A 27,787-nucleotide genomic window follows, 5' to 3' on the forward strand; every position below is an offset into this window, starting at 1 on the left:
AGAGCAATTTTCACATATAGGTGCTGCTCCCATTCATTTGCCAATAACTTTATTACTCCTTATCACAACTAAATGATCTATATATTGTTTTTTTCAGGACAAATTCGGCTTTTAGTGTGTGTTCATTTTGTTTAGTAATCACCTTATTTTCTATGCATTTTAAAGGGAAAATAAGGGAAAAAGATGAAAAAAACAATCTATTTCTCCATTTACATCCATTATAGCTTTAAATTAAACAGTGTTGACTATAAGTTAAACCCAGTAATTTTATTTGCTCATCCATCCTGGTTATTGCAACATTTAGATTATGTTCCTAGCACAATGTATGGAGAGAATATTGTATTTGGAAATAAAGGTGTCTTTTTTCTGTTTTGTGTTTTTTGCTTTCTCATTGTACACTGTCAATGATTACAAGGCCTTATTTTGAAAAATAATAGTAATATACCCTTATGGCATACATATTTAAAAAGCCAGGTTCCTAAGGTAACAATAAATGTTGTTTCTTTCATATTCTGTCACTTTGTTTTCATTTTACAAGTCTTTTATTTTGGTACAGAATATGCAAAAATGTAATTTCTTTTGATTCAGTTTGTGACTAAAAAAAATACAAGAGACATGCGCCTCAACCCTGAAACTCTTTAAACTCTATTCTACTACTTATCACGGTTAAAATGATACCACATATGTCTCTTGTAGTGTAGCTAAAACTTTCCCAAGTTTGATCATAATTCTAAAAATGACTTTTTTATATTTGATTGAGTTTGTCCCTACCTATTTTTCATGTGACGTGGTTCACAGGTTTTAGACGCACCAAAATGGATTCCACAACTTGTCACAGTTAAAATGATACCACATGTGCCTCATTTAGTAGCAAACTGGTGGTGCACTCTCCACAACAACACTGGACAAATATATTTGTCCAGTTGGGCTTAAGTGGTTAAATAAAAGTCTAAATAATGTAATAAATTTCAGGTATGTTTTAAAATATCTGATTGAGCAGGGATTATTCTATTTTCTCCAGCAATTGTACCTCATCTGAATGTTGGCCAAGCAGGGATGATAAGCAGGTCATACAGGTGTCATGATATTCCTGTAGTTTCTGGGGCGGGATTAGCTTCTGTGCAGTCAGGCTAAAGAGCATACAGGGGAATATTACTTCAATAGTAAGTATTTATTGAACCAGGCCTTAATATTGGCCTTATTGTCTATGAAGTTGCATTGGTAATGAACAGCAGATGATAATCTCACTAAGCCAGGCAGCCAGCCGACTTCTGGCTGTTGAGTAACTGCAGGTTCCTGGCATGGATAGATTTTCAGTCCTTATACAACTACAACGCTGTGCTAGGAACTCAGAACTTCCTCTCTGCTCTTTAAGATACACAACAGCAAAATAACCTTTAAAGAAAAAAATGCCTTTGTTACAGCTGATACAAATCCTGCAATAAATCTGCAGTGTGTCTACTTCCTGCTTTCATGGAAGCAGACATATTGTTAACATCATGTGTTTTCAAATTAGCTTCTCTGCATTGGCAGTCAGCTGACACAGGGCAGAGATCAAATTACAACTTGTGATTAGACACAGATGAGATGGAATTAGACAGGTTAAACTCTCTAAATACACACACGGTGCATTTCTCTCCATTTTCCTACTGTCCTATGCAAGAGTTCAGGCCCACTTTAAGGACTTGATATGCAATTGTTTATAGTCATATAATGTTGGATAAACATAATATAAGGGATGTAGAGGTTGCAGCTGCACCAGGACCCCTGAACATGAGGGGCTCACATAATAATCACCTCTATATGCGCTTTGTAATAGCGGTGATCATTAAAGGGGCACTATGGCGTAAAATTTAAAATATGTGCAAACATAGACAAATAAGAAGTACGTTTTTTCCAGAGTAAAATGAGCCATAAATTACTTTTTCCCTATGTTGCCGTCACTTACAGTAGGTAGTAGAAATCTGACAGAAGTGACAGGTTTTGGACTAGTCCTTCTCTTCATAGGGGATTCTCAGGGATTTATTTATTTTCAAAAGCACTTAGTGAAAAGCAGTTGCTCCGTCCAACTGCCAAAAAACTGTGTAGCAAGCAGGGAATCTGGCCAGCATCATTGTTTAAATCCTTTTTAGGGAATGTCTTTATAAAGAATAAAGGCCATGCTGAGAATCCCCTATGAAGAGATGGACTAGTCCAAAACCTGTCACTTCTGTCAGGTTTCTACTACCTACTGTAAGTGACAGCAACATAGGAGAAAAGTAATTTATGGCTAATTTTACTCTGGAAAAAATATACTTCTTATTTGTATATGTTTGCACATATTTTACATTTTACAATTTTTCACCATAGTGCCCTTTTAACAAACCATTTTTTTGCACTGCTTACGCCTCTACCTCACAATGGCTGTCATTGCCCAATGTCTACTTACTGAATGCTGGCTTATTGAACAGGAAGAGCAGAGATTGGAACCCTGTTCTCCTTTGACAGAGGCCGAGTCCTTAACCAGTGCACTATCCAGCCACTGTGCTTAAATTGAATCTGGTGGACGGTGCCACCAGCCCAAATACTAAATATTTAATGTGGTATGAAACTCAAAATTAAATTTTTGCTCCTAAACATTAAACATAGATAACATAAAAATACGCTCTAATGCAATTCAAAGGCATATTTACACTTCACTGATGCTAATTGATAGGTTTGCTGGTTGCAGGACAAATTATCAGATTATCTTGTAATTAAGTAATTATTGTGCCAACAAAGTTCCCTGCTTTCCCTGGGTACAACAGAAGATTGTCTGTATTGTTTACAAATCTTAGTATAACTGATCATAATATGAAAATTTTGGTATGGCAATGGCAAGTTTATCAATTAGCTTATGAGTTAAGAAGATGTTTGAGTATCAGCCCTTACAGTAGCTTCAAAACCGTTTACATCCCTTTTTCCTATTAGTTTTATGCTCTGTTTAATACCTAAGACCATAAATGAAATGTGAGTTTCATCCCACTTGAGATGTTGGCACCTCAAAGGAGAGACACAGTTTTTCCCAGGTTGTGCCAGCGAGTGCACTAGCATGATTATACTTGTATACTATTACGCCTTGTTGAAGAGACCCCAAGTGGCTTCAAAATGTTGACTTATCATCTACTCGCACTGCAGGAAAAAAGTCTGCCTCTTCACTGTGGTGACTTCTCTTGTTTTGTTAAAAAAAAAATGGGTCATGTTAAATAGTGCACTACAGTCTATAACCCACACACTGCATGGACAAACCTAGCCTGACTGTCTAGTGCTGTATAATGCATTATACTGAATTCACTCATCTATTATCATTTAGCCGCTAGCACTAGACAGACAGGAATATCAGCTGATTTGCTGTCATCAATTGGTTGCTTGCTATCTCTGCCTTTAACACTAACTATAAATAGTACAGTCTGACCAATGATTGATTTATGAAAAAAAAAAAAAAAACAGAAAAGGATCTGAGAAAGATATGGAGGCTGCCATATTTATTTCCTTTTAAAGCGGACCTGAACTCAGAACATCCTCTCTACTCTAGAAGATACACAACAGCATACTAACTTTTAAACAAAACAACATTTCTTTGTTGCAGCTGATACAAATCCTAAAATACATCTGCACTGTTTCTACTTCCTGATTCATGGAATCAGACATATTGTTAACATCCTGTTCTTTCAAATGAGCTTATCTGCTTATCTGCCATAGGCAGTCATGTGACACAGGGGAGGATCAAATTACAACTTGTGATTAGACACAAATGAGGGGGAATTATACAGACTAAACTCTCTAAATGCGGTCAGGAACCAGTCCTACGAAGGCTTTTTATAAGTTGAAAGCTCACTGTTTATCCATCTCTAAGTTAGCCAATAAATGGTATCATCCTGATTCAAAACTTCTTACTCTCTAAATACATACAGGGTGCATTTCTCCATGTTTTCCTTCTGTCCTGTGCAATAGTTCAGGTCCACTTTAACCACTTGACTACTGAGGGGTTTTCCACTTGTGGACCAGTACAGTTGTCACCTGTCAGCACTCCTCCCTTTCATTCGCCAATAACTTAATCACTACCAATCACAACGAAATGATTTATATCTTGTTTTTTTCGCCACCAATTAGGCTTTCTTTGCGTGGAACATTATGCAAAGAAGTATTTTATTCTAAATGCATTTCAATGTGAATAATAAGAATGAAAAATTCATTATTTCTCAGTTTTCGGCCATTATAGTTTTAAAATAAAACATTCTACTGTGGATAAAACCCACCCATTTTATTTGCCAATTTGCCCTGGTTTTACAAAGTTTAAAATATTTCCCTGGTCAGTGATGAGCAAATCCGATCCGGATGCTACTCGGATAGTAGCTATCCGGATTTCTCCCAGTAATGCATTGCGGCCTGGGCGGGGGGTTTAATCCTTACCCATCATGACGTCTTCTTCGTCCGTCCCTCGGCGCCTCCCACGATGCGTTCCACTCCGGCATCACGTGACTACACACTTCCTCCTTCAACCCGGAAGGAGGAAGTGTTTTTTAGTCACGTGACGCCGGAGTGGAGCGTATCGTGGGAGGCGCCGAGGGACGGACGAAGAAGACGTCATGATGGGTAAGGATTAAACCCCCCGCCCAGGCCGCAGTGCATTACTGGGAGAAATCCGGATAGCTACTATCCGAGTAGCATCCGGATCGGATTTGCTCATCACTGTCCCTAGTATAATGTATGGCGCTAATATTTTATTTGGAAATAAGGGTGCATTTTTTCAGTTTTGTGTCCATCACTAATTACAAGCCCATAATTTAAAATTTAACACTAATATACCCTCTTGACATACATATTTAAAAAAGTTTAGTCTCTAAGGTACTACAGTATATTTTTTTTGCATTTTTTTATGCAAAACATTTTTTGGGGTACTATGGGAGAGTGTGGGAGGGAAGGAGTTAATTTTAAATGTAAGTGTGTATTTTTATTACAATAAATGTATCTAGGTGTAATTTTACTATTTGGCCACAAGATGTCCTCATGCATTATTTCCTGTTCGCATACTATGTATTGGGGCCTGCGTTATTCTAACTCGCTGCAGGCAGGCTTTGTAAGTCTATGTCCAGTCTCCATTGCAGTTCACACTCATTATAATGCATGCGTTATACAATTGACCACTGTGAACCTAGCCACAAAGATACAATTCAAAATTTCAATAGAATCTGGCAGCCTTGGATAGAGAATAAAGACTGACTTCAGGAGTGTAACAATAGACTCTGCAAGGGATGCAGACGCAGGGGGCCCATTAGCCTGCAGGGGCCCCATGAGGGGAGAAGTTTCTTTTCCCTGCCCTGAGAGACTGACAACTAAAGGCACAAGGAGAATAAACTTTCTGCTCTCTGCAAAATTGTTCTAATGACTGCATCTGGTCAGCCATTGATAAAGAATCATACTGACTGTCTAGAAATATTTGTAGACAGTCCCTATTCATTGTTCAGCAGGGTCTTGTATACAATGCCCGGCCCTCAACCTCTCTACCTCTCCCCAAGTGCTCTGTATTGTAGCGTTGCTGGAGGAGTCTGCAGAGCCAGTTCTGCTCCATCAGTGATGGACAGAATGAGTGTAATAAGCTGAGGCTGAGAGCACACTCACCTGTCGGTTTTCTGTATGCGTTTTTTGCACACCATGGGCTTGATTCACTAAGACAAATAGCACGCCTTATCAAAGTTAACACGCCTTATCAGAGTAGCATAGCGAACTTATGCCTGCTAATTGGCAATGACGAGAGCTCCACTCGTCCTGCCCTGAGCCCCCGCGGGTTTGTATCGCTCACCATGCTACTCTGATAAGGCGTGTTAACTTTGATAAGGCGTGCTAACTTTGATAAGGCATGCTATTTTTCTTAGTGAATCAAGCCCCATGTGTGGCTGTATATGTGAAAACATGAACATTTTATCACAGAAGCTAATGCAATTGATAGAGAAAATGCTCTCAGTGCTTCACTGCTGTCTGGTTTTATCTGCACGGGGAAACACATTCAAGTGTGCACTAGCCAATTGAGTATCATTGGTTCTGCGGTTTACCTGTGCAGAAAGTGAAGGGGAGTTGGGGGTCCCATCAAAAAGTTTCACAGGGGGGCCCAGTGATTTCTAGTTATGACCCTGACTGACTCTGTGGCGTCATGCAAGCTTAGGTATTGGTTCTTGAGTGCATACAGTTTTGTGTGGTACATACAGGATTGCCTAAACCAGCTCCGTAATGAATGCAATGACTGACCACTGGAATTTGTTTTGTTATGTATTTAAGAGATACCTATGCAGTTTGCGTCAGTATAATGTAATATATTTGTTCTAATTGTTCATGCTATTCAGGCCTTTGGCCTAGAGATGTGTGTAAAGCTTTGATATCTAGCAATTAGCTGATCGTCTGTATATTTTACTGTGCAAACATCAATAAAAGATTTAGAAACTAAAATCTGGGTCATCTTCTGCCAATATTGTTTTGCAACCAGGTGTCTTAATTACTGTATGTGGTGACATTGCAGACAACTAGATTTACATTCATAAGATGTGACTGAATTATAGATGTCATTTTACTAGATTGATCCATATGTAACACCTGTGATGTAGTTCTCAGGAACAGTGCAGCGTCTAGATATATAATTTTCTGTTGTAGTCACTTGTCTTGGCTGTGCTTTGTGTTGATGTTTGTACTTGATCCCGTTCATTGAGGGAAAAAAATGCAGCTAATGTCAGTTTAGTAGCTGGCTATGGTTTATGACTTAATGAGCAGGTATAGGCCAATTTCACATTCCTTGCTTCCTTAACTTCACCACATAGTTGCCATTGTCATGAAAGCTAAGGCAAGCTTTTAAAGGAAACCTGAAATGATTAAAAAAAAAAAAAAAAGAGTTTCACTTACCTGAGGCCTTTGCCAGCCGCCCTGTGCCTGCTCAGTCCTGGAATGATCTTCCGGTCCCCCGCCGCGGCTAAGTTTCATTACCACTGACTTGCCCCAGCCGCACCAGTCCCTGTTCGTGCTCCTATCGTCGGGAGTGTAGGTGCAGTGGCCATCGACTTGCACGTTGGTGGTAACGGGGCGGCTGCAGGGGGCTGGCAGAAGCCCCAGGTAAGGTAAACTGTTTTTTAATAAAAATCATTTCAGGTTTCCTTTAAGACATACGTTCAAGCTAGAAGAGAATTCAAGAGCCACACACTGAATGTGAAAAGCACAATTCTAGTAATTAATCAATTAGTCTTCAAAAAGGCAAAACAGCAATTAAAAATCAGCATACTCATCGGCACATGTAGTTTGTAAGAGAGGTGCAGAGGAGGGTCAACGATTGTTTCGGTCTTGAGAAAGCCAATATTGCCGGGTGAACGATCGTTGACCCTCCTCCGCACCTCTCTTACTAACCACATGAAACCTATAGGCACAGATTTCCTGACACCTTAGGTTTCGCCCTCCATGAACCTACAAACCCCACCCACACCGCAAGTATGCTGTCTGTCCCAGCTGTCACTTTTCCCTTACTTCCCTTGCCCTTCATAGGTAGCTACAGGTGCCCCTTAGTATTAGGTAGCCAGAAGTACTCTCAATACTAAGTAGCTACAGATGCCCCTAAGTATTAGGTAGCTAGAAGGACCTCAGTATTAAGTAGCTAGAAGTGCACCTGACTGAAGGGAGAATTTGTCAGTGGAATGCCGAGAGCAGGACTCTGCATAGGGTTGGAGGGAGAGAGGTGCTCGGGGAGGGGAGTGAGCTGCCTTTACATAAAGAGGCGCCTGTAGGCACGTGCCTACAGTCCCTTACAGCAAATCTGGCCCTGGATAAGTATACTGATTTTTAATTGCTGTTTTGCCATTTTGAAGATATATTGATTAAAGTTTACGAGAAGTGTGCTTTTCACATTCAGCATGTTGCTCCTGGATACTCATTCTACTTGAACGTATCCATTTTTCTGTTGTTTCTTATCCGGATGTTGCACCACTATATGGTCTATTGGACTGCAGGTTGTAACCTATAGTACTGGCATGCAGGCATAATATTGGTGTGCACTTATTATCTCTGTGATCAGCAAGCCTTTGAGGCATACTGTATGGATGAAAACCAGCCTAATTTATTGTTGTGTTATTCCACAGAGGGCGATGTAGAAGACAGCAGTGCACAGTTTGGCCACTAAATCACTCTGCACATGTGTCCAGAGAAGAGCGGGATGGATTTATTGCACAATAATTAGACAAGAGACACAGTTGCCTGAGGGGGATCTGCTGGAAGTTGCTGAGTTCACTTGACTGATCTGCTGAGACACAAGACAGTTACATCATGGCAAACAGTGGCAAGGAGCGTCTCTGTGGGTCCAGTGCCCCGATTGGTCACGTCAATGGATTTCCACCATCTGTGTATCCGTTTGCTTTCAGTGGAGGGATCAGGAGCTCCCCGCCTTTTGAAATGCTCGCCAATGGTAGCTTCTTCCGGAATTTTCCAACCGATCTGCCTAAGGAAATGGCATCACTGTGTGAGTATGCAGTTACCAATGAATGAAAAATGTTAACCACTAAATAAGAAAAGTACCGGTGGCATTGCCTACTTCACCTCAAAGCCCTAGTGTTCACCTTCTTCCCCATTGTTAGTAAAGCCGAATGGGGGACTATACCACAATGTTCACATTTGATGTGACCAGTCTTGTGACCCAGAGATGCTTCCAGCAAGTATGGAGGTTGGAGTAGAGTGGATTGTTTCCAGCTTGTGAACAGCTCTTACTACACACCTTCTCCCTCTGCTGCTAAGAGATTAGTTCTTTGTGGCCAGCATTACAGCTTAGTAGATTATTTAATTATGATACTCTGCTAAACTGCAGTGACTGCCACTAAGAGTTAATTGCTTACCAGCTATAGGAGGAGGTGGAAGGTGTCAGGTGATCGGTACTCACAGGGAGTGACTGGTTGTTGCTCTTTATTACTCCTTTCATATAGCTAATGTTTAGATGATGAGATAGTGAATGGAGTCTTTAACATATCTACAAGAGCTAGTGTATGTGGGATTTCCACTTCAGCTTTCTCTCCGTTTATGGCCAGTTTGACATCAGTTCATGGTCCAGCTATACTAGTGACTTTGAAATTGGGATGAACTGAGGTCAACCTGAACCTCAACTGGACTTTAACTGAAGTCAAACTAAATGGATGTCAAACTGAGTTCAACCTGGACTCATACTGACTTTAAAATGAAGTCAACATATCATCATACCGATAGGAAACTAATATGGAACTGAAGTCAAAACCATTTGCCCACTAGTCCTTATAGGACATCTATTGTGAAAAATATTATCTTTGTTAGTATTGTATACTGTTAATATCATTTTGCTTTGTAAAATATTTGCCTTTAAAAGCTTTCAGTCAATTTTCCTATGTAAAAACTCAACACGATGGAAATAGGACTGTGCCATTAGCAGTAGGCAGCTGATTATACAACTTTCCTTTACATTTGCAAAGCACAGGGCACATGTAAAGATAGATAGTCACAACAGCAAATGCTGTGGGTATTACACAGCTTTACACATTTCTGTATCTTTCAAATGTAAAAAAACAAGCTGTATTATTAGCCAGTCACCCCCTGCTGGCTGCTGCTAATGGCACAGTCTTCAATCCAGAGCACTGAGTCTTTACACAGGAAAACCGACTAAGGGCTCTTTCACACCTGAGCTGATTTCTGGCGTTTTGACGCAAAGTCATTACTTTGCGTTAAAGAAGGTAAAATGAAAGTTCATAGACTTTCATTTTACCTTTCATATGCAACGCTGCGTTTTGGCGTGTTGCGGTACAATGCAGCCGGGAGCTTTTAATCGTACGGTGCCAGCATTTTCCTGTCGCATGAATTAGAACTACCGCCGCTAATCAGCTTCGCACCGCAACATCCCGGCGTCCACGCCGCAGATCGTAACGCTTGCAGGACATCGACTCCGTCAAGTGTTACCTAATTTGAAAGAGCTCTAAAATATTTTTTTTTTATATAACAAAGGTAAATATTTTACAAAGTGAAATATCCTCTGTGATTGTTTCAAAGCTGGCAATAACATAAGCCACTTACAAAAAAATTAAATTTACCACCACAGATGACCTTAAAATTGAATTAACAGAGTACTTTAATGGATACTGTACATACTGTATTTCCAAATATCACTGAAAAAGGATTTCAAGTTTTTAATTTTTTTGTGATTTACTAATTTTTCCCCACAATACCTTTATGGTACTTTAATTAAAGGTTTGTAGAGGACCCGCCTGCGGCTGAAAGAACCTGAAGTATGACACATATGAAGGCTGCCATATTTATTACCTTTTAAACAATACCAGTTGCCTGGCAGTCCTGCTCCTCTTTCTGGTCAGTACAGTGAATCACACACCTGAAACAAGCATGCAGCTAATCTAGTCAGACTTCTGTCAGAAACATCTGATCTGCTGCATGCTTGTTCAGGGTCTTAAGCCCCATCTACACGATACGATTCTTTGTACGATTCGATTATGATTCTAAATCCGACATGTCCGATCGGGATTCAATTCAATTCGTTTGCTATTGCAAAACAATGGCAAATCGAATTGAATCGAATCGAATCCAGATCGGACATGTCGGATTTAATCGGACCATAAATAGAATCGTAATCGAATCGTACAAAGAATCGTATCGTGTAGATGGGGCTTAAAGGTAACCATACACTTATAGATTTGCAGCAGATTCGACCATCAGATAGATTCTATCAGATGCCTGTCAAGTCGAATCTGACAGGAATCTATCTGATAAGTGCCACACACTAGGAACAGATTTCCAATAGATTTCAGAATGAAATCTATTGGAAATTGATCTAAATGCATTATTGGACCATTAGATCCAATGCAACTCTATGGGCCATCGATCTGCTGCCAGCAGCAGATCGACCTACAGTAGATCTTCCATCCTGTCAGATAGATCAAATCGATCGAAATCGGCCACAAATTGATCGAATGTGGAATTTGATAGAATCGATTTCTGATCGATTCTATAGAATCGATCAATGGCTGAAATCAACCAGTGTATGGGCCCCTTAAGGCTAAAAGTATAAGAGGCAAAGGGTCAGCAGGACAGCCAGGGAATGTGCATTGTTTAAAAGGAAAAAAAATGTCAGCCTCCATATGTTTCTCATTCAGTAACAAAAGCTGAGATAACTTTACGCTCAGTAGACACCTCAAGTTTGAAAACTGTGTTAAAGGAAAGTATTCTGGAATTCTACTGTATATTCATTTCCAAAGACTGATTGTAAAATTGAACATTGTAAGCTGCTTGCAGCCGGTCCCTGGACTGGTAAACTTCCACTATGAGGTGTGAACAGAGCAGCCTCATTCACAGTAGTAGCCGGGACCTGCTGAATGTACCATGATGAAGCTGACATGAGCTCCAGAGGACTGACTGGAAGCTTCTACATTGTGAGTGCAGCTGAGTTCAGGTACTCTGAGAGGCACAGAACTTGGTTTGGCTAGCGGTTAGTTTATGGAAACAACTAATGGCGCCTGCACTACATTCCTGTTAGTTTTAAATATTTAACTTCTTGGGCAGGTTCACCTGAATAAGGCAGTACTAAGAGCGACTAAGATATGCAGCTAAACTTACTCGATTATTATTCCGTCTTAATCTTTGTATTAAAGAGGGATTGTCAGCCACAAAATCAAATTCCATTTACCCACTGCTTTGTGTTTATTATGCAGACTGCAACCTTACCCTGCATTGCAAGTACTCCAATCTAATCATAAATGTTTCTGCTGTAATAATTCTTATTTCAGTCAGCCTGGCTCTATTTGGTACATTGTCAACGAGAAGGAAGCTTGTCATCAACCCTCCCACATTCCTGCTCCTTACTGATTGGCTGAGGGCAGTACAGCGAGCTGCTGAAATATGATCTATGCTGTGCTTGCATGTGTTTACAAAGTAAACGAGCTATGATAGTGCAGTTCCTATGAGGAAAAAAAAGTAAGGGAGGAAGTGGCATCAGGATTGGCTTCAGTTAGAGAAAGTTACGATGGAAAATGCCAGGAACAATTTTCTCTTTATTTACTGTATAAAATTCACTGAAATCAAAATGTGGACAGCACAATACAAATGTTATGTAAGTAGAAGTAGAACAAGTAGTTATCTACTTATATATGTGTTTTTTTTTTTCCTGGGATAGTCCCTGCTGCTTTAAGTGCCCTAACATCCATTCCAATGGCACCATTGGTTTGTTTAGAACAATCACAACAGTGACTTTTGATAGCAGTTTACTGAAGTCAGCTCAGCATTTAATGATCTGGTTGTTCATAGTTATTTGCTTTGCAACAAGGAGGTAAAATCATTACTTCGATGCTGTTTTTTTACCTTCAAACTCGTGTTAAAGTGGATCCGAGTTGAAAAACAAACTATAACAAGTAACTTGTATATATATTTAGATAGTTTACACAGCAAATCTAGCTGCAAACAGCTTCAACTGTTCAACTTATAATTATTTATTCCTGTGATACAATATGAGAGCAGCCATGTTTTTTTTGTCATCATTACACACAGGCAATCTGCTCTGCATCTCTAGCCCTCAGCCTGTGACAAATTCACTCCCCTCTCCTCCTCCCCTCTGCCTCTGAAATCTCTGGCTAATAACCTCCTCCTCCTCCTTCCCAGACTGAGCTCCCATAAGCCCTTGCTACAATGCCAAGGCACTCTGAAAAAGTTGTGGGCGAGGCTTGTTTAGTTTATAGGGAATTAGAGTATTGAAACAAAACAAAAAAAGTATTTGGCTTGAGGAATGCCCTATAAACTATATGTAAGGAACACAATTATGCAATGAGTAAAAGTTTATCTCGGATCCACTTTAAGGAAGTATCAATTCTTATAAAAATATGGTAGAGGCAGCTGGATTACATAGATGTTCGTTTTATCCAAAATGATTAGCCTGCTACTGTGTGGATAGATCACAATACAGACATTATGGGGAGGTCAGTGTTGGTGGCCACTGGAACACGTGATGATGTCTCGATTGGGTTTATAGGCGGGAACTGATATCAGCATGTTTTTCCTGCAGTGGATCCTGGCTGACTGCTTCAATTATGTAAATATGTAGGAGCTGCCATGTGGCCGTCTCTATTTTGCAGGGTCAGATTTCTTTCCGTCATTGATAAACGTTGTGTCAATTACTACAGCCATTACAGAATACCCAGACAGCTCATAGTGACCCAGAACCACTAGGAAAGTATAGGGGGCTAAAATGGAACGCAAAGCACTCCTACTGAAAAGCAACACTGAGTGTAATTAACCAGCTGAGCGGTCTGGACGAGCTCAGCTCGTCCAACACCGCCAGCGGCTGCCGCTCAGGCCCTGCTGGGCCGATTTTGATGAAATAAAAAGCAGCACACGCAGCCGGCACTTTGCCAGCCGCGTGTGCTGCCTGATCGCCGCCGCTCTGCGGCGATTCGCCGCGAGCAGCGGCGAAAGAGGGTCCCCCCAGCCGCCTGAGCCCAGCGTAGCCGGAACAAAAAGTTCCGGCCAGCGCTAAGGGCTGGATCGGAGGCGGCTGACGTCACGACGTCGGCTGACGTCGATGACGTCACTCCGCTCGTCGCTATGGCGACGATATAAGCAAAACAAGGAAGGCCGCTCATTGCGGCCTTCCTTGTTTATTCTGGGCGCCGGAGGCGATCGGAAGATCGCCTCCGGAGCGCCCTCTAGTGGGCTTTCATGCAGCCAACTTTCAGTTGGCTGCATGAAATAGTTTTTTTTTTATTTAAAAAAAACCCTCCCGCAGCCACCCTGGCGATTTAATCAGAACGCCAGGGTGGTTAACAGACCAGTGCAAGGAAACAAAAGGAAGCAGTTAAAATCAGAACTGACAGGTTTTGGACTAGTCCATCTTCTCGTGGGGGATTCTGGGTTTTCTTTGTTTTCAAAAGCATTTCCAGAACAGCAGTTGCTCTGTCCAACTGCCAAAAAAATGTGCAAGTGAGAAGGGAGGCTGGCTGACATCTAGCTATTTTGGCAGTTAGACTTAGCAACTGCCATTCAGGAAATGCTTTTGAAAAAAAAAGGAAAACCCTGAGAATCCTCCATGAGGATATGGACTAGTCCAAAATCTGTCAGTTCTGTCTTACTTTTTTCCGCTATCGTGGTCCTTTAAAACAAAAGGTATTTTCAGTAATTCAGCTTAAAGTGAGCAACTGTGGTTTCCCATGAGGCATCACTCCTGAATATGCAAATGATCCCTTTATGCCCCTGAAGCCAGGCTCACCTCCAGGGCTTGTCATTAGTGAATGACCAGTGATTTTCTTTAGCACTAAACCAGGGCTGCCCAATAGGTCGATTGCGATCTACCGGTAGATCGCGACCGCCTAATTGGTAGATCGCGGCCTCATGGCCGCGTCCCATTGAATTGTGCGGCCAGCAGCTCTAGAACGGGGCCGATTGGCCGCGTCCTGTCAAATTCTGCTGCTGGCCGCTGATCTCGCGGGGAGAGAGGCGCGGCTGAGAGGCCAGGGGCGGCTCTGCCATGACGCATTGTCATGGCTGGGGGCGTGGCGCTGGAAGCAAAATTTCCTCCTGAGCGCACGCAGGCTGCCGGAGCCTCCCTCAGCCGCCGAAATGGCTTATCTGCCCTGCAGGCAGCTGCAGCTGAGGGGGTGAAGACCAGGAGGCCACCGCTGGAGCTGAAGGGAGGTAAGTTGCGTGCGGGCTCCTGCTATCCTATACTAAGGGCATATATACCTGGCTAACCTATACAAAGGGCACATATACCTGGCTAACCTATTCTAAGGGCACATATGCCTGGCTAACCTATTCTAAGGGCACATATACCTGGCTAACCTAGTCTAAGGGCACATATACCTGGCTAACCTATTCTAAGGGCACATATACCTGGCTAACCTATTCTAAGGGCACATATACCTGGCTAACCTATTCTAAGGGCACACATACCTGGCTAACCTATTCTAAGGGCACATATACCTGGCTAACCTATTCTAAGGGCACATATACCTGGCTAACCTATTCTAAGGGCACATATACCTGGCTAACCTATTCTAAGGGCACATATACCTGGCTAACCTATTCTAAGGGCACACATACCTGGCTAACCTATTCTAAGGGCACATATACCTGGCTAACCTATTCTAAGGGCACATATACCTGGCTAACCTATTCTAAGGGCACACATACCTGGCTAACCTATTCTAAGGGCACACATACCTGGCTAACCTATTCTAAGGGCACATATACCTAGCTAGCCAACCTATACTGAAGGGACCTATACCTAACTACTTTTACTGGGGGGGGGGGGGGGGTGCGGGTGCATTTAAAACGTCGGTAGATCGCGGGCCGAAAAAAGTGTGAGCACCCCTGATGTAAACAATGACAATGATGGTCAGTTTCTGATACATATTAGAAATCATTCATGGCTTATGCTTAAAGGGAACCAAGCACCACTTTTTCCTGGTTTTAAATAACTATAGGAGCTGCCTTGTCCCCCTCTCCTTGTAGCTGCTCATTATTTATCCATAGGGAAGGTGTGAAGATAGCATCTGTGACTTCTGTAAACTCTCTGAAGCATAGTGTCCAATATCTCCGCCCCCTTGCTAATGAAATCTTTTTGCTAATGTGTGCAATAAAATTACAGCAGTCCTTCTCTGCCTGAAATTTCTGCGGGTCAGGCATGCCTGAGAAGTAGGAGGATATAGGATAATAAAGGCCTTTGCTAAACTTTTGAATGTAAAAAGACAAGGTAAAATGTAAGTTTTTTAATAATGAGCCACATGGTTGACATACATGTTTAATGTGCTATTGAGATGCCATGGGTGCTAAAAAATGGTGCTTGATTCATTTTGATGTCTCACAGTTACTGGATGGACATCATTAGTTCCTTGTATCAGTGGTGCACACTGTAGAAAAGATTTTTGTCCACCGCAGATGGTCACCTGGCCTTTTTTACTTTGATTTGGTGGGGGCTAGCATCCATCGGGCCCCTAGACTCTCTTCAGGCCCTAGGCAGCTGCCTAGGTTTGCCTTGTGTATGATCCGGCTCTGACTGTTGGATTTCTTGCAGTCGCTGATGGGCACTGACTGATGAAGTGAAGCACCTGACGAGGCAAAACCTGTTATTTCGTGAAAAGGGAGTGGATGAGATTTCTCACCCTACATGCGTGCACAGTGTCCTTGGTAAACAATGTATTGTTACAGAATGGCATTTATGATATTTGCTTCAATAATTGCAAACTACACTTGTACCTGTCTGAAAATGTCACATCTTGCAGAGCACTTGTGGTAAAAGTACATTGCTCCCAGCTAGTCTTGTGAACTTGTCTGAGGTCAGACTAGACGCAAATCATGCACAGAGTACCCCTGATGTCATGCTGAACGGTAATGGGTGTTCTGCCATGCATTGCTGGAATATTGGCAGGAGGGGTGACTGAGGTGAGTGACAGTGTCACTCACAGATGGGGCCTGAGGTGATGTACAGCAGCGTCTATACCAGCGTTATAACACACAGCTAGCCTCAGCCAGGGGGAACCTGTGCCAAGTCTGCAGCTTTTACACAAGAGAGCCGCACCCATGGGTGCAGTGGCTCATAGTTGTGACTCTTAACATGTAATTATCTTTGTTATAATAATAATAATCAAGAATACATTCTCCCCGGCACTCCTGAGGGAGGGGTGTGATGTTCCTGTCTTTTTGTCTGTTTATATCAACGTCCGTATTCCTCCACTCACTGTTTACCAGCTTTTCCAACCCCCCATGTTTCATGCTTTCATTCTGCCTTAGCTCCTTTACACAGGCGAAAAGTTATGGCTTGTATATATATATATATATATATATATATATATATATATACTGTACATCAGAGCCGGACCATCCACATGCAAGCCTAGGCAGTTTCGGGGCCTGGTGGTTGGTAGCCCCAACCAAATCTTCACTAGAAAAAGGCAGGTGACCATCAGTGGTGAGCAAAAACTACTATCTTGCCTAGGGCCCCATTTTATCCATTTCTGATATATGTGTATATAATCTTATTTATTTATATATTCCACCACCATTTAAAGGATACATCCAGGCTCCAAAAAAGAAAACAAAATCCACTTCCCTGGGGCTACCTCCAGCCCCTGGCAGCTGTCCTGTGCCCTCGCCACAGCTCCGGTGGCTCCCGGTCTTCTCCACTCCTGATGACGTCGGCGGGACCACGTGACCCGCGCGGTGGAGCGTAGAAGAAGCCGACCTGGAACCCGACCTGGCCAGGTTGGCTTCTGCAGCGAAGGACACCAGGAGCCATTGGAGCTGCGGCCAGGGCACAGGACGGCTGCCAGGGGCAGTCTTTTGGCCTTTGGCTGTGGGGCGGGGGAACACACTTGGTAGAATTGTGCATGTTTTGCAGCGGACGGCTGCATTGGCTATAGTAGTCCATGGCACCACTTGGGAAACGCACTTCGTTACCTCTCTTTTCCGTGCGTTTTTAAATTGCACAGCTGTCTGTTTTTTCTCCCGCTTGTAACGTGCATTTGCAATTACACTGTATTCTGCCGCCAACAAAAAATTGTGGAACCAACGTGATAATCTGCAGGATACGCGTATTGGAACGCATTACGACAGAGATCAGGGAATCGATGGGAAATGCGCCCCTGCAATTGTCTTCCGCCGTAAATGGTGCAAGAAGCATTATGCTAAGTCAGGGTAACACAAGATTCGCATGTGTTGTCCCGCAATGCGAAAATGCACATAATGCTTCCCAATGGAGAGTCGCAGTGAAGAGGGGGTCATGTGCATTTTTCCACTGCAGGGAAAACATTTCCGCCTCTGTTCTAGCTCCTCCTCTCCACTGTGTTGACATTGTTTCTATCTTGGTTGCCTCTGGTTGCCTTTCATGCCGGCATGTCTTCTGGTGCATTGCATGCCAGGACAGGCTTTAAGGTGGTGTAAATTGGCATTTTGCCCTTTTCAACCTGCAGATCAGGACAGTCAGAGTGAGCTGGTTCAAGAACTGTCACTCAATCCCGTGTGGCCTCCAGCTCCTTCCCTTCCTATCAGCAGAACTAAAGTCAAATAAGAAAACAGCCCAGCACAGAGTGAAGTATAGCAGTAAAGCTGGCCATACACCTATAGATTTCCACCCAATGTTCCAAAAGTAATTGATTCCTTTCAGAAAGGAGTCAATTCAGAAGGAATTGGTTCCTATCACTCACAGCACATCGGTTTTTAATAGATTCCAGCAGGAATTCAATGCAACGCTGTTGCCAATCAATCGTTTGCAGCTCCTGCCCCTCCCCCAACCAACCTAGATTTTACATCCTGTTCGATCGATTCTTTCAATCGAAATCTATTGAATTAAATGTTTAAAGGAATCAATTTCCATCCGATTCTATCAAAGTGATCGAATCTGCAGGGAATCAAATGAAAAACCATAAAGGGGTTGATTCACAAAACTTATCTCAGGAATTATATCACATTCTCCGTCTAAACTCAGGATTTGTCTCTCCTTAAAGAAAACCTGAACTGATGATAAACTGATGAGATAGGCAATTATATCTATCATCCTTCTCCTAAATATGATTTTATTTATTTTTTTAGAATTCCACAACTTTATTTTGTGTTTAAAAGCTAAAAAGGTGAGTTTAATTATCATTTATTGTCTGAGCTGGATGACACAGTCTTTCAGTGTTTCAGAGCCACAATATATGAACTATGAACTTTTTAAATTTATTTTATGAGTGAATTTTAAAAGGTTAAGGATTATTACAATGACTATGATATTCTGGAAGTTTTTTTTTATAATTGGCTTTATTTCCACCATAAGAATCCATAATACTTGTTTAGTTATGTGATTCAGGATAATTAAAATGGTGAAGCGGAGTTCTTTTTGGGAAGTACACCTCTTTGCTTTTGGATTATTTTATCGTATTGTATGAACAGTTGGACACCAGCTGATTTATCACAAAGCTAAAGGTCCGTACTTGTGCTTTACAAAAGTCGCTGTGGAAAAAAAATGACCAACTTCGTGGGAAACGATTTTCCCGGCGACAAAGAAAAACAATTCTTTCCAACGATGTTGCCTGCACACCCTGCAAATGACCAGCTCATTTAAATACTGCGTATGCAACTGATTAGCCAACAGCGCATCCTGTAGAATAATGTAGTTGAAATGACATACCGGTAGTACACTCGTGGCAATCTGCACGATTTCTGCAGTGGTCTCAGTGGTCTGAGCTGATACGCCAGATGGATTGAGTAAAATGCCCGGCATCGGTCACTCGTCATGTGGTTTGGCTATATTTATTAACACAACTGCTGTTCGATACAGCAAAACTGTAGTTTGTTGCATTTTTCAAACTTTTGAATATGTGTACACAGCTTAGAAGAGTGTTTTACCTGGAGTAACCTTTATCATGCAGTATGTCTTGTCTTTACGGCTATCTATAAATGTAAGGGTATTCATGTCACCATGGTTTTATTAAAGCTCTTCTCCGGATGCATGTATTTTCCTACATTAGTTTAGGCATAGCTCCCAACTGTCCCTTTTTCGGAGGGACAGTCCCTTTTTGGGAGCCCTGTCCCTCTGTCCCTCTTTCATTATCATTTGTCCCTCTTTCAGGACTTTGTCCCTCTTTCTAATGTAAATATATATATTTCTATACTAAAAATGTGTTTGATTGACTCTAAACTTTATTCCCAACCTTTAAATTGATATATTACTAATTTTAAAATGTTACTATGAAGGAAAATGAACCAGGATAGAAAGGACCAGTGTGGTTTGAATTATAAACAGCATATGTTTCTTATGAAATCTTTATGGTATGCGTGACTAGAGTTGTGGTGAGGGTGTGGCCAGGGGGTGTGGCTTAAGTGTCCCTTTTTCTCATCTCAAAAAGTTGGGAGGTATGGTTTAGGCACTCTGTTGCAGAGTATATTTGTATCTTGCACTAAGCTCTCTGATTAGTGCTCTCTGCAGAACCATACAACTTAGCACGCAAGTCAATCCCCACACACACACTTTTCTGCTCACCAACAGAGCTTTCTCTGATCACTGGTGCCATGTTTATTTATTTATTTTTTAGTAATTTATTTGTATTTTAATTTTTATTTATAAATTTGTCTTTCTTTTTTTTTTCCCTTCCCTTCCCCCGCCAGCCAATCACGGCGATCCTCTCTCATAGGCTGATGCCTACGAGAGGGAATCGCGATCGGAGCCTCTCCAGGGGACAGCCGAGTGACAGGGCTGTCCTCAGTACAGCGCTGCAGTAGATTGCAGCACTGTACAATGTACATAGATGGCGGTTTTGTGTCTAACAGTCTGCTAGCGGTGATCGCCGCTGTTAGACTGATGAAGGAGCAGAGCTCCATCATTGAAGCTGGGATGTGCACCACGATTTGATGCCTTTTGGCGTTAGGCGGTCCTGGGGCTGCCACCTTCCCGATGCCTTTCGGCGTTAGGCAGACAGAAAGGGGTTGAATCATCTGGTAAAGTACCTGGTTAGGATCTGGGACACTGGTCACTTCCTTCACCTGTTACTGTTATAGGCTGTAGTTTTCTTATGGCCCATGCACACGGGCTACAACTGTTGCCGGAAACACATGGCATGTTGCGGCGACAGGTCCCCTGTGTGTATGAGGTGCGCGCAAGCAACTGTTGCTAATCAGAGCTGTCCCCAGGCGATTGACTTGGTCAATCACCGGCAACAGCTGTTGCAGGAACCGTTGCTAGTCTCAAGTCGGTGCGGTCGTGTGTATGCTAGTCTCTAGCAACTCTTGTGAGTCCGACAGTTCATTGAACCTGCGACAGAAGTTGCTGAGCAACAGTTTCCGCTATGTTGCAGACATGTTGTTGCCGCGTGTATACAATCGTCGCTTGTATACAACTGTCATTGCTGGAGACTTTCAACTGTTGCTTGTCTCCATGCAACTGCAGACATCCGTGCCTCGTGTGTATGTAGCTTTAGAGAGATTCAGTCTGTGAATCCCTCTTGTGATCTGAAAAGAGGATGTGATGCAATCTGAGCATTGTCAGTAGCTCCATCCACAGAGATTAATGGCCCATACTCACGAGGGACTTTTGTCGCCTCAACACGCGGCGCGCGCGTGTTGCGGCGACAGGTCGCCCGTGAGTATGGGCCGTTGCACGCGCGCGCACCCCGAACTGTCGCCCGTCGCTCATGTCGCCATGCGATTGAAAGTTTCAATCGCATGGCGACAGTCGCCGCCGCACCTCCGCCGCAACTGTCGCTAGTCCGCGTGAGTACGCGGACTAGCGACAGCAACCTCCATTAAAGTATATGGAGCTTCCGGCGGAGGGAGGAGGAACGTCGGCGACAGCTTCCGCCTCGCCGCTGGTCCCTCTTCCGCGTGTGTACGCGGAGGGACCTGGCGAGGAGCTGTCGCCGGCCTGTCGCCCACACGCTCACGTGTGCTGGCGACAGGCAACATTTGCAGCCCGTGAGTACGGGCCATAAAACTAGCCTTTCTACTCTGTTGCTTATAGTGATGATTTCAAGAATTTTCAAGACATTTGGGCACTCCAATTATAAGCTGCTAGGTGGTATTTTTAGATAGGTGACTGGAGAGGGATTTTAACAATACAAGCTTATTTCAAAATGATTAATTTTAAATACAATTGTTGTCACGATTGTCACTTTTCTGGACACTGACTTTGCAGCCCTGCTCAATTCCATTTAGAAGACATACTTTTTGGTATCTGGGCTTGGAGCTGGATGATTTTGTCTTATGTTAGCTGTCACATGTTTTCTTTATGCTGGGCATACAATCGAGCGGAAAAACGAACCGAAAATCGACCTTAAAAACGCAGACAAATCAATACTGTTGTAACTGAGCTAGAACAATTTGGGGACTGATTTTAGTTTCAAAATCTTATTGTCATTAGCAAAATTCACATAGTAAACCGCATCAAAGTGTAAACATGTTACAGAATGTGAAAAGCCTTTTTGTTTGTGGGCAGATTTTAGTATAAAGTTAGAGACATGTTTATTTATGTGTAGTGATGTGATGTTATTGGTTTGCATCCCCCATGAGGACTCATGCATTCTCATCAGTGCCACAAGAAGGTCATTATGTGTCAGCAATCACTGCTCAGAGGAGGTCAAAGCCCTTAAAATTCCCATCTTAGCTGTGTCAGGGCTGATGGCTTCCAGTGTATAGAGGGTACATTTCTCCCTCTGGAGAGGAGCTGGACACATTTCCTGACACCCTCAGGTACATAGCTCTGTCCGGTCCCAGTGACCCCCTGACCTCTGCATCACTGAGGTCAGCTGACGTCTCTAATGGGCTGCCTGCATTCTTAGGCCTCCTTTCCATGAACTGTTGATAGGCAGTGAAATGCCTCCCAAACTCTCTCAACTGCTCACTGCTGCCTGGTAACTGCATCTTGCTACATGATAACTGCTTACTTCTGCCTGGTAACTGCTTGCTGAGCACACAGCTCAACAGTTTGTAGAAAGGAGGCCTTATACTGGGGACACAGAGAGCAACAAGCTTGTGTACAAGTCCAGGACCGCTTCTTGACAAGCATTGAAAGAACTTTTCTATGTTAATGAATTCTTATAATTCTCATCTGCACTAAAATGTTTAACAAAACAAAAGTTTGCCTTCTTAAAACAGAAGCTATTTGCAATTTTTCAGGTTGGAGTGAGCATATGATGTCTGCCATAATGCATCACTGCTGAGTATTCAAATCACCCTTTGTTGTCCCTGAAAGCAAAACACTCCTCCAGAACTGCTGGAATTCAATGATATGTCAGCTTGATAATTGTACTGAGCCACAATAATCCAAAATGCATACAAACTGTTTCGGACTGGTTGATCCTCATCAGTGCATGGCATGGATTAATGTGTATGGGGTAGGACTTAAAGGAAACATCAAGCAAATTTGGCTGCTCCACGATATACTTCCCAGGAGCTTCCTTTAGCCCCTTGAAGCCGACTTGTCCCACGCTGCATCTCCTCTCGCAGACGCCGCCTCAGGGTCCCCGCCGATACAGAGGCCGACTTCGAGGATGTCCTTACTGCGCAGTACACTGCGGACAACGTGGACTTGATTGACAGCAGCTCTCGCGCAGACACAGTGTAGGAGGTCGGCCTTTGCACCGACGCGGACCCCGAGCCAGCGGCTGCAAGCGGAGATGCTGTGTGGGACATGCCGGCTTCAAAGAGCTGGAGTAAGTATATCATGGGGCAGCCAAATTTGCTTTGTGCTTCCTTTAAAGAATGATTTGCATATTCAGCAGTGAAGCATTGTGGGAGACATCATATGCTCACTCCAATCTGAATAATCACAAATACCTTCTGTTTTAAGATGTCAAACTGTTGTTTTGCATAGATTTTTAGTAAGAGGGCTTTTTATAGCCCCTTACTTACTCCTTAGAGTTCTGGTTCACCATGAGCTTGCTGGGTAATCTGTAAAATGTTTAAATGAGCATTTTGACTGATCCAGAGTAACAGATTGTCCAGCAAGCTCATGGAGAACCAGAGGAGTGTGTAAGGGGCTAAAAAGGACCAAAAATCCTCCTTACTAAAATGCTGACTAATCCAGCAAACACTGTTCTTTTATAAACTATGATATATAAAACTGCACTCCTGTCTATAAAAACTAAGCAACCTATAATCATGGAGATCATCACCTGCACAACCAATCTGCTTAATTGTGTCCTATAACCCGGACCCGATGAGACAGCCAAGAGAAGACACATTTCATATCAAATGCATTCTTAATTAGCTTATTAATAGCACTTGCCACACCATCGTAACATTTTTAAGGTCATCATTTTCATGCTACTGAGCTAGCAATACCTTATAGTAATTACTGGTGAATTCCTTGTCTTCCCTTCACCCATATTTATCTATTGCATTTATAAAGCACCAACATATTACGCAGCGCTGACCGTATTGTTGAAACTGCTATGTATAATAGTTCCATAACGATTAGTATCCTTGGCATGGTTGCCTAGTGCTCCTATACCTAAAAACTGTCATGTACATGATATACAGTATATATATGGCCGAATTTACCATAAGGCAATTGCCTACAGGCGCCTGATGATGAAAGGCGGCTCACTCCCCTTCCCGAGCACCTTTCTCCCGCCTTACCTATACAGGGACCCGAGAAGAGTGTAAGTGAGAGGTTATTCAACCGGGTCCCGGCAGTCCACTGACCAGATCACCCTTCAGTCGAGGGCACCTCTAGCTACTTAATATTGAGAGTACTTCTGGCTACCTAATGCTAAGGAGAACCTGTAGCTACCTTTGACAGGCAATGGAACTAAGCGTGAAGTGACAGCAGGCCAGTCAGCACACTTGCGGTGCGGTTTACCTGGAGTTTGTAGGTTCATGGAGGGTGAAGTCTACGGTGCCAGGACACCTGTGGCTATAGGTTCCTGTGATGTAAATCTGGGCCTGTGTGTGTGTGTGTGTGTGTGTGTGTGTGTATATATATATATATATATATATATATACACTGTATATTCCGGCGTATAAGACGACCCCCCAACATTTCCAGTTAAAATATAGAGTTTGGGATATACTCGCCGTATAAGACTACCCCTCTTCCAACGCACACCAAATAAAAATTAAAAATACATCATGTACTGGTGCTATGTATGAACAGATACTGGTGCTGTACTGTATGTGGTACCCAGTATATAGCAGTGTACAGGGGACTGACTGGTTGGATTGGTCAACTCTCCCTAGGTGGATTGGTCAGCTCTCCTTGTCTACCTGTTTATCAGAGCGGTATGGAAGAATAGATTGCGCTGTGCCCATAAAACACGCCTCTTTCCCCTTCTGGCCCACCCTTGTATCCTATTTACTGCTTCTCTGCCTCTCAGATCTCGCACATGTGTGCCTGCGCCGCTTCACTACAGTCCTCAGCAGCGAGATCTGAGAGGCGGTAACAGGATAGGGCGAATCACCCCGCATCAATGACACCCAGCGTATAAGACGACTTGACTTTTCAGATGATTTTTCAGGGTTAAAAAGTAGTCTTATATGCCAGAATATACTGTATATATTTATTTCTTTAATAACCAGCACTGTTACTATTATTATTACTACCACATACATCATTTCAGTATTTGGAGGTATTTGGAGCTGAACAATAATAGCATCATATTTGTTAGCATCTTATGTTAATTGAGTATTATATACCACAATATCTTTATATTTGTTCATCTTATTGTAATTGACATGTTCTTTTATAATAAGTCATACTTTTATATGTAAGAGAAGCTTTGTTTAGTGTTTAAGTAATGCTATTAGACTCTGGGGTCACTAGCGAGACACGTTATGCCAATGTGTGGCCTTCTGCTGCCACTGAGGTCTCTGAAGATGAATTAGTTGATTACAGCGCATATCAGACTGTGGTTTTACTGCATGAGATACACGAGGTTTGAATCAGAAAAAGTTCATAGATATTCATTAGATACGGCTAGCAAACAGATATACTGAGGCTTTAGAGGATAAAAGAACTTTATCAAATGTTTAAATTCATTATATACAATATTTAGGTCTATAACTTAAATATCAGACATTGACTACGATTTCTGACTGTAGCTACATACACCAGTGTCCTCAGGGGTCAGTGACATGTGACATGATGAGATAGACATGTGTATGTACAGTACATAGCACACAAATAACTATGCTGTGTTCCTTTTTTTCTTTCTCTGTCTGAAAGAGTTAAATATCAGGTATGTAAGTCACTTCCTGTCTGAGTCAGGACTGAGTCAGCCACTTACATACCTGATATTTAACTCTTTCAGGCAGAGAAAGAAAAAAAAGGAACACAGCATAGTTATATGTGTGCTAGGCACTGTACATACACATGTCTATCTCATCATGTCACAGTAGGGTATTGTAACCCATTTACCGGGCGCCCAGATTTCTGCTCCGGGGGCAATTTCTGATATTTTTTATTGGTGCCAATGGCGGCGCCCAATTAGTCCACTAGCAGCATGCTCCCTTTTTTTACTGTTTTGCTTCTCAACAGCTGCCCGGTTGCATTTGCAGCCTCTGTATTCGTATTGTATGTGACTTATTCAGTGTACACTATAAGGCTCAGTTCCCACTACAGCGGAGAGTGGATATTTTTTGTCTGTTCTCCACTCATCGCTACACGGAGAGCGAACAGGAGCTTTTCACACCGTAGGATCCATTGCAGTAAGCAGGCCGCACTTTTGTGCAGTCCCCGCAGTAATCCCTGGCAGGCGGATGCATTCCCCTTATAGCCTATGGGAGAGGGCATCCACCCTGGGCTCCAGCCAGACCACGGCAGACCATCGGCTCCAGCTGGCCCCACGTGGTCCGACACAAGTGGGAACAGAGCCTAAAGCACTGTTGATGATGTCAGCAATATATAAATGCATAATACTGATAACAATTTAAAACATACTGTGAGTGTGCATGTACTAATGTACATCAGATGATAAACAAGGACGTGTCTGTATGGGAAAATGCTCACAGGAAAGCTACAGTGTCAAAGTCACATGGCTTTCGGCAAGCTCACTACCGGTTCTGGTGCCACTCACAAACAATGACACTACTGTATGATTCTCATGTCAGCAGCCGTCTGATGAAAGTGAAAGTGCCTGAGCGGTGCAGGAATTCTATTTATCTGCACATATTTGCAGATGATATGTGTGGGTGATTACTGTGAGCCCAGGCTGTGCTAGACCTAAGCTTCTAGACCTCAAGGCACGTCCTCTGTTTGATATGGCAATATTTGTGCTTGGATCATCAGAAAGGAGAGCTGCTGATTCACGGGAGAGGCAGATGATGTCATCGCTGCTGGAATCGGCCAGCATGTTACTGTGAATTTTCACAAGTAATGTATCCAGTCCCAGCAGCATCACATGTAATAATCTTGCAGTGTGGGAGTAAATATGTACATGATAATGAGCGCGTGTTTGGAATGATCAATCCCTTTTCCCCATAGGAATCAGTAGTAGCAGTAGGGTATTGTATCGTGTTAGCCATCAGTAAAAGCAAGAAGTTTTAAATCAGGATGATACCATTTATTGGCTAACTACAAATGAATTGCTCTAAACCCACAGCCGAACTCTGGTCCCCTACCTCTCCCTCTAGATTGTAAGCCTTTGGGCAGGGTCCTCACTCCTTTTGTGTCCTACCTGATCATGCACCTCCATTACTGTGCACCCATGCTATGCATTTGAGTGAACCTAACTTGCCTAACTCCATGCTCCCATCCAGTGACTGACTAAGCATTACCTTGTACTCATACTGTGCTGTGTGATCTGGTTTTCTTGTATTCCTGTATTGTCATATTGCTGTTTGTCACCCCTAAATATTGTCTGTAACCTAAATTAATGTCCAGCGCTGCGTAATATGTTGGCGCTTTATAAATACAACAAATAAATAAATAAATAAACAAGCTTTCGGCCTTGCAGCCTTCGTCAGGTTTACATCCTAACAGGATGTAAACCTGACGAAGGCTCCATAGGAATCAACGTTATCCTGTAAATGAATTCTAGTATGCATATGTGTCCCTGTCTGTGGAAATCACTTGTGGATTTAGTGGTGCAGCACTTGGAATAACATCTAGAGCAGACAGATCTCTCACCTCCTGCTACTATGAATGAGATCTGTCTTTTCCTACCTACTATTGCTAACCAAACCTTCCATAAAGAATCAGAGGTAATGAAGAAAACGTATACAGTAGAGCCCCATTTATCCGGAACTCAACTAACCAGCAGTCGCAACCCACCAGCGCAAATCGCCGGCACTACTCACAATGGTGAAGGCCAACTTCTAATGC

General features: G+C 42.6%; 1 protein-coding gene across 3 annotated transcripts in view; it reads left to right on the top strand.

The window, feature by feature from the left end:
- The window catches only part of RARG (retinoic acid receptor gamma), a 300,854-nt gene that overhangs the window by 90,703 nt on the left and 182,364 nt on the right, over positions 1-27,787 (top strand). For all 3 annotated transcript variants that reach the window (XM_068267213.1, XM_068267212.1, XM_068267214.1), the window contains one exon: positions 8,130-8,506. In XM_068267213.1, coding sequence (XP_068123314.1) covers positions 8,314-8,506 — 193 coding nt within the window. In that variant the 5' untranslated portion in view covers positions 8,130-8,313. The remainder of the gene's footprint in view (positions 1-8,129; positions 8,507-27,787) is intronic.

Source organism: Hyperolius riggenbachi, chromosome 2 (assembly GCF_040937935.1).
Source record: "Hyperolius riggenbachi isolate aHypRig1 chromosome 2, aHypRig1.pri, whole genome shotgun sequence".
Classification (NCBI taxonomy): domain Eukaryota; kingdom Metazoa; phylum Chordata; class Amphibia; order Anura; family Hyperoliidae; genus Hyperolius; species Hyperolius riggenbachi.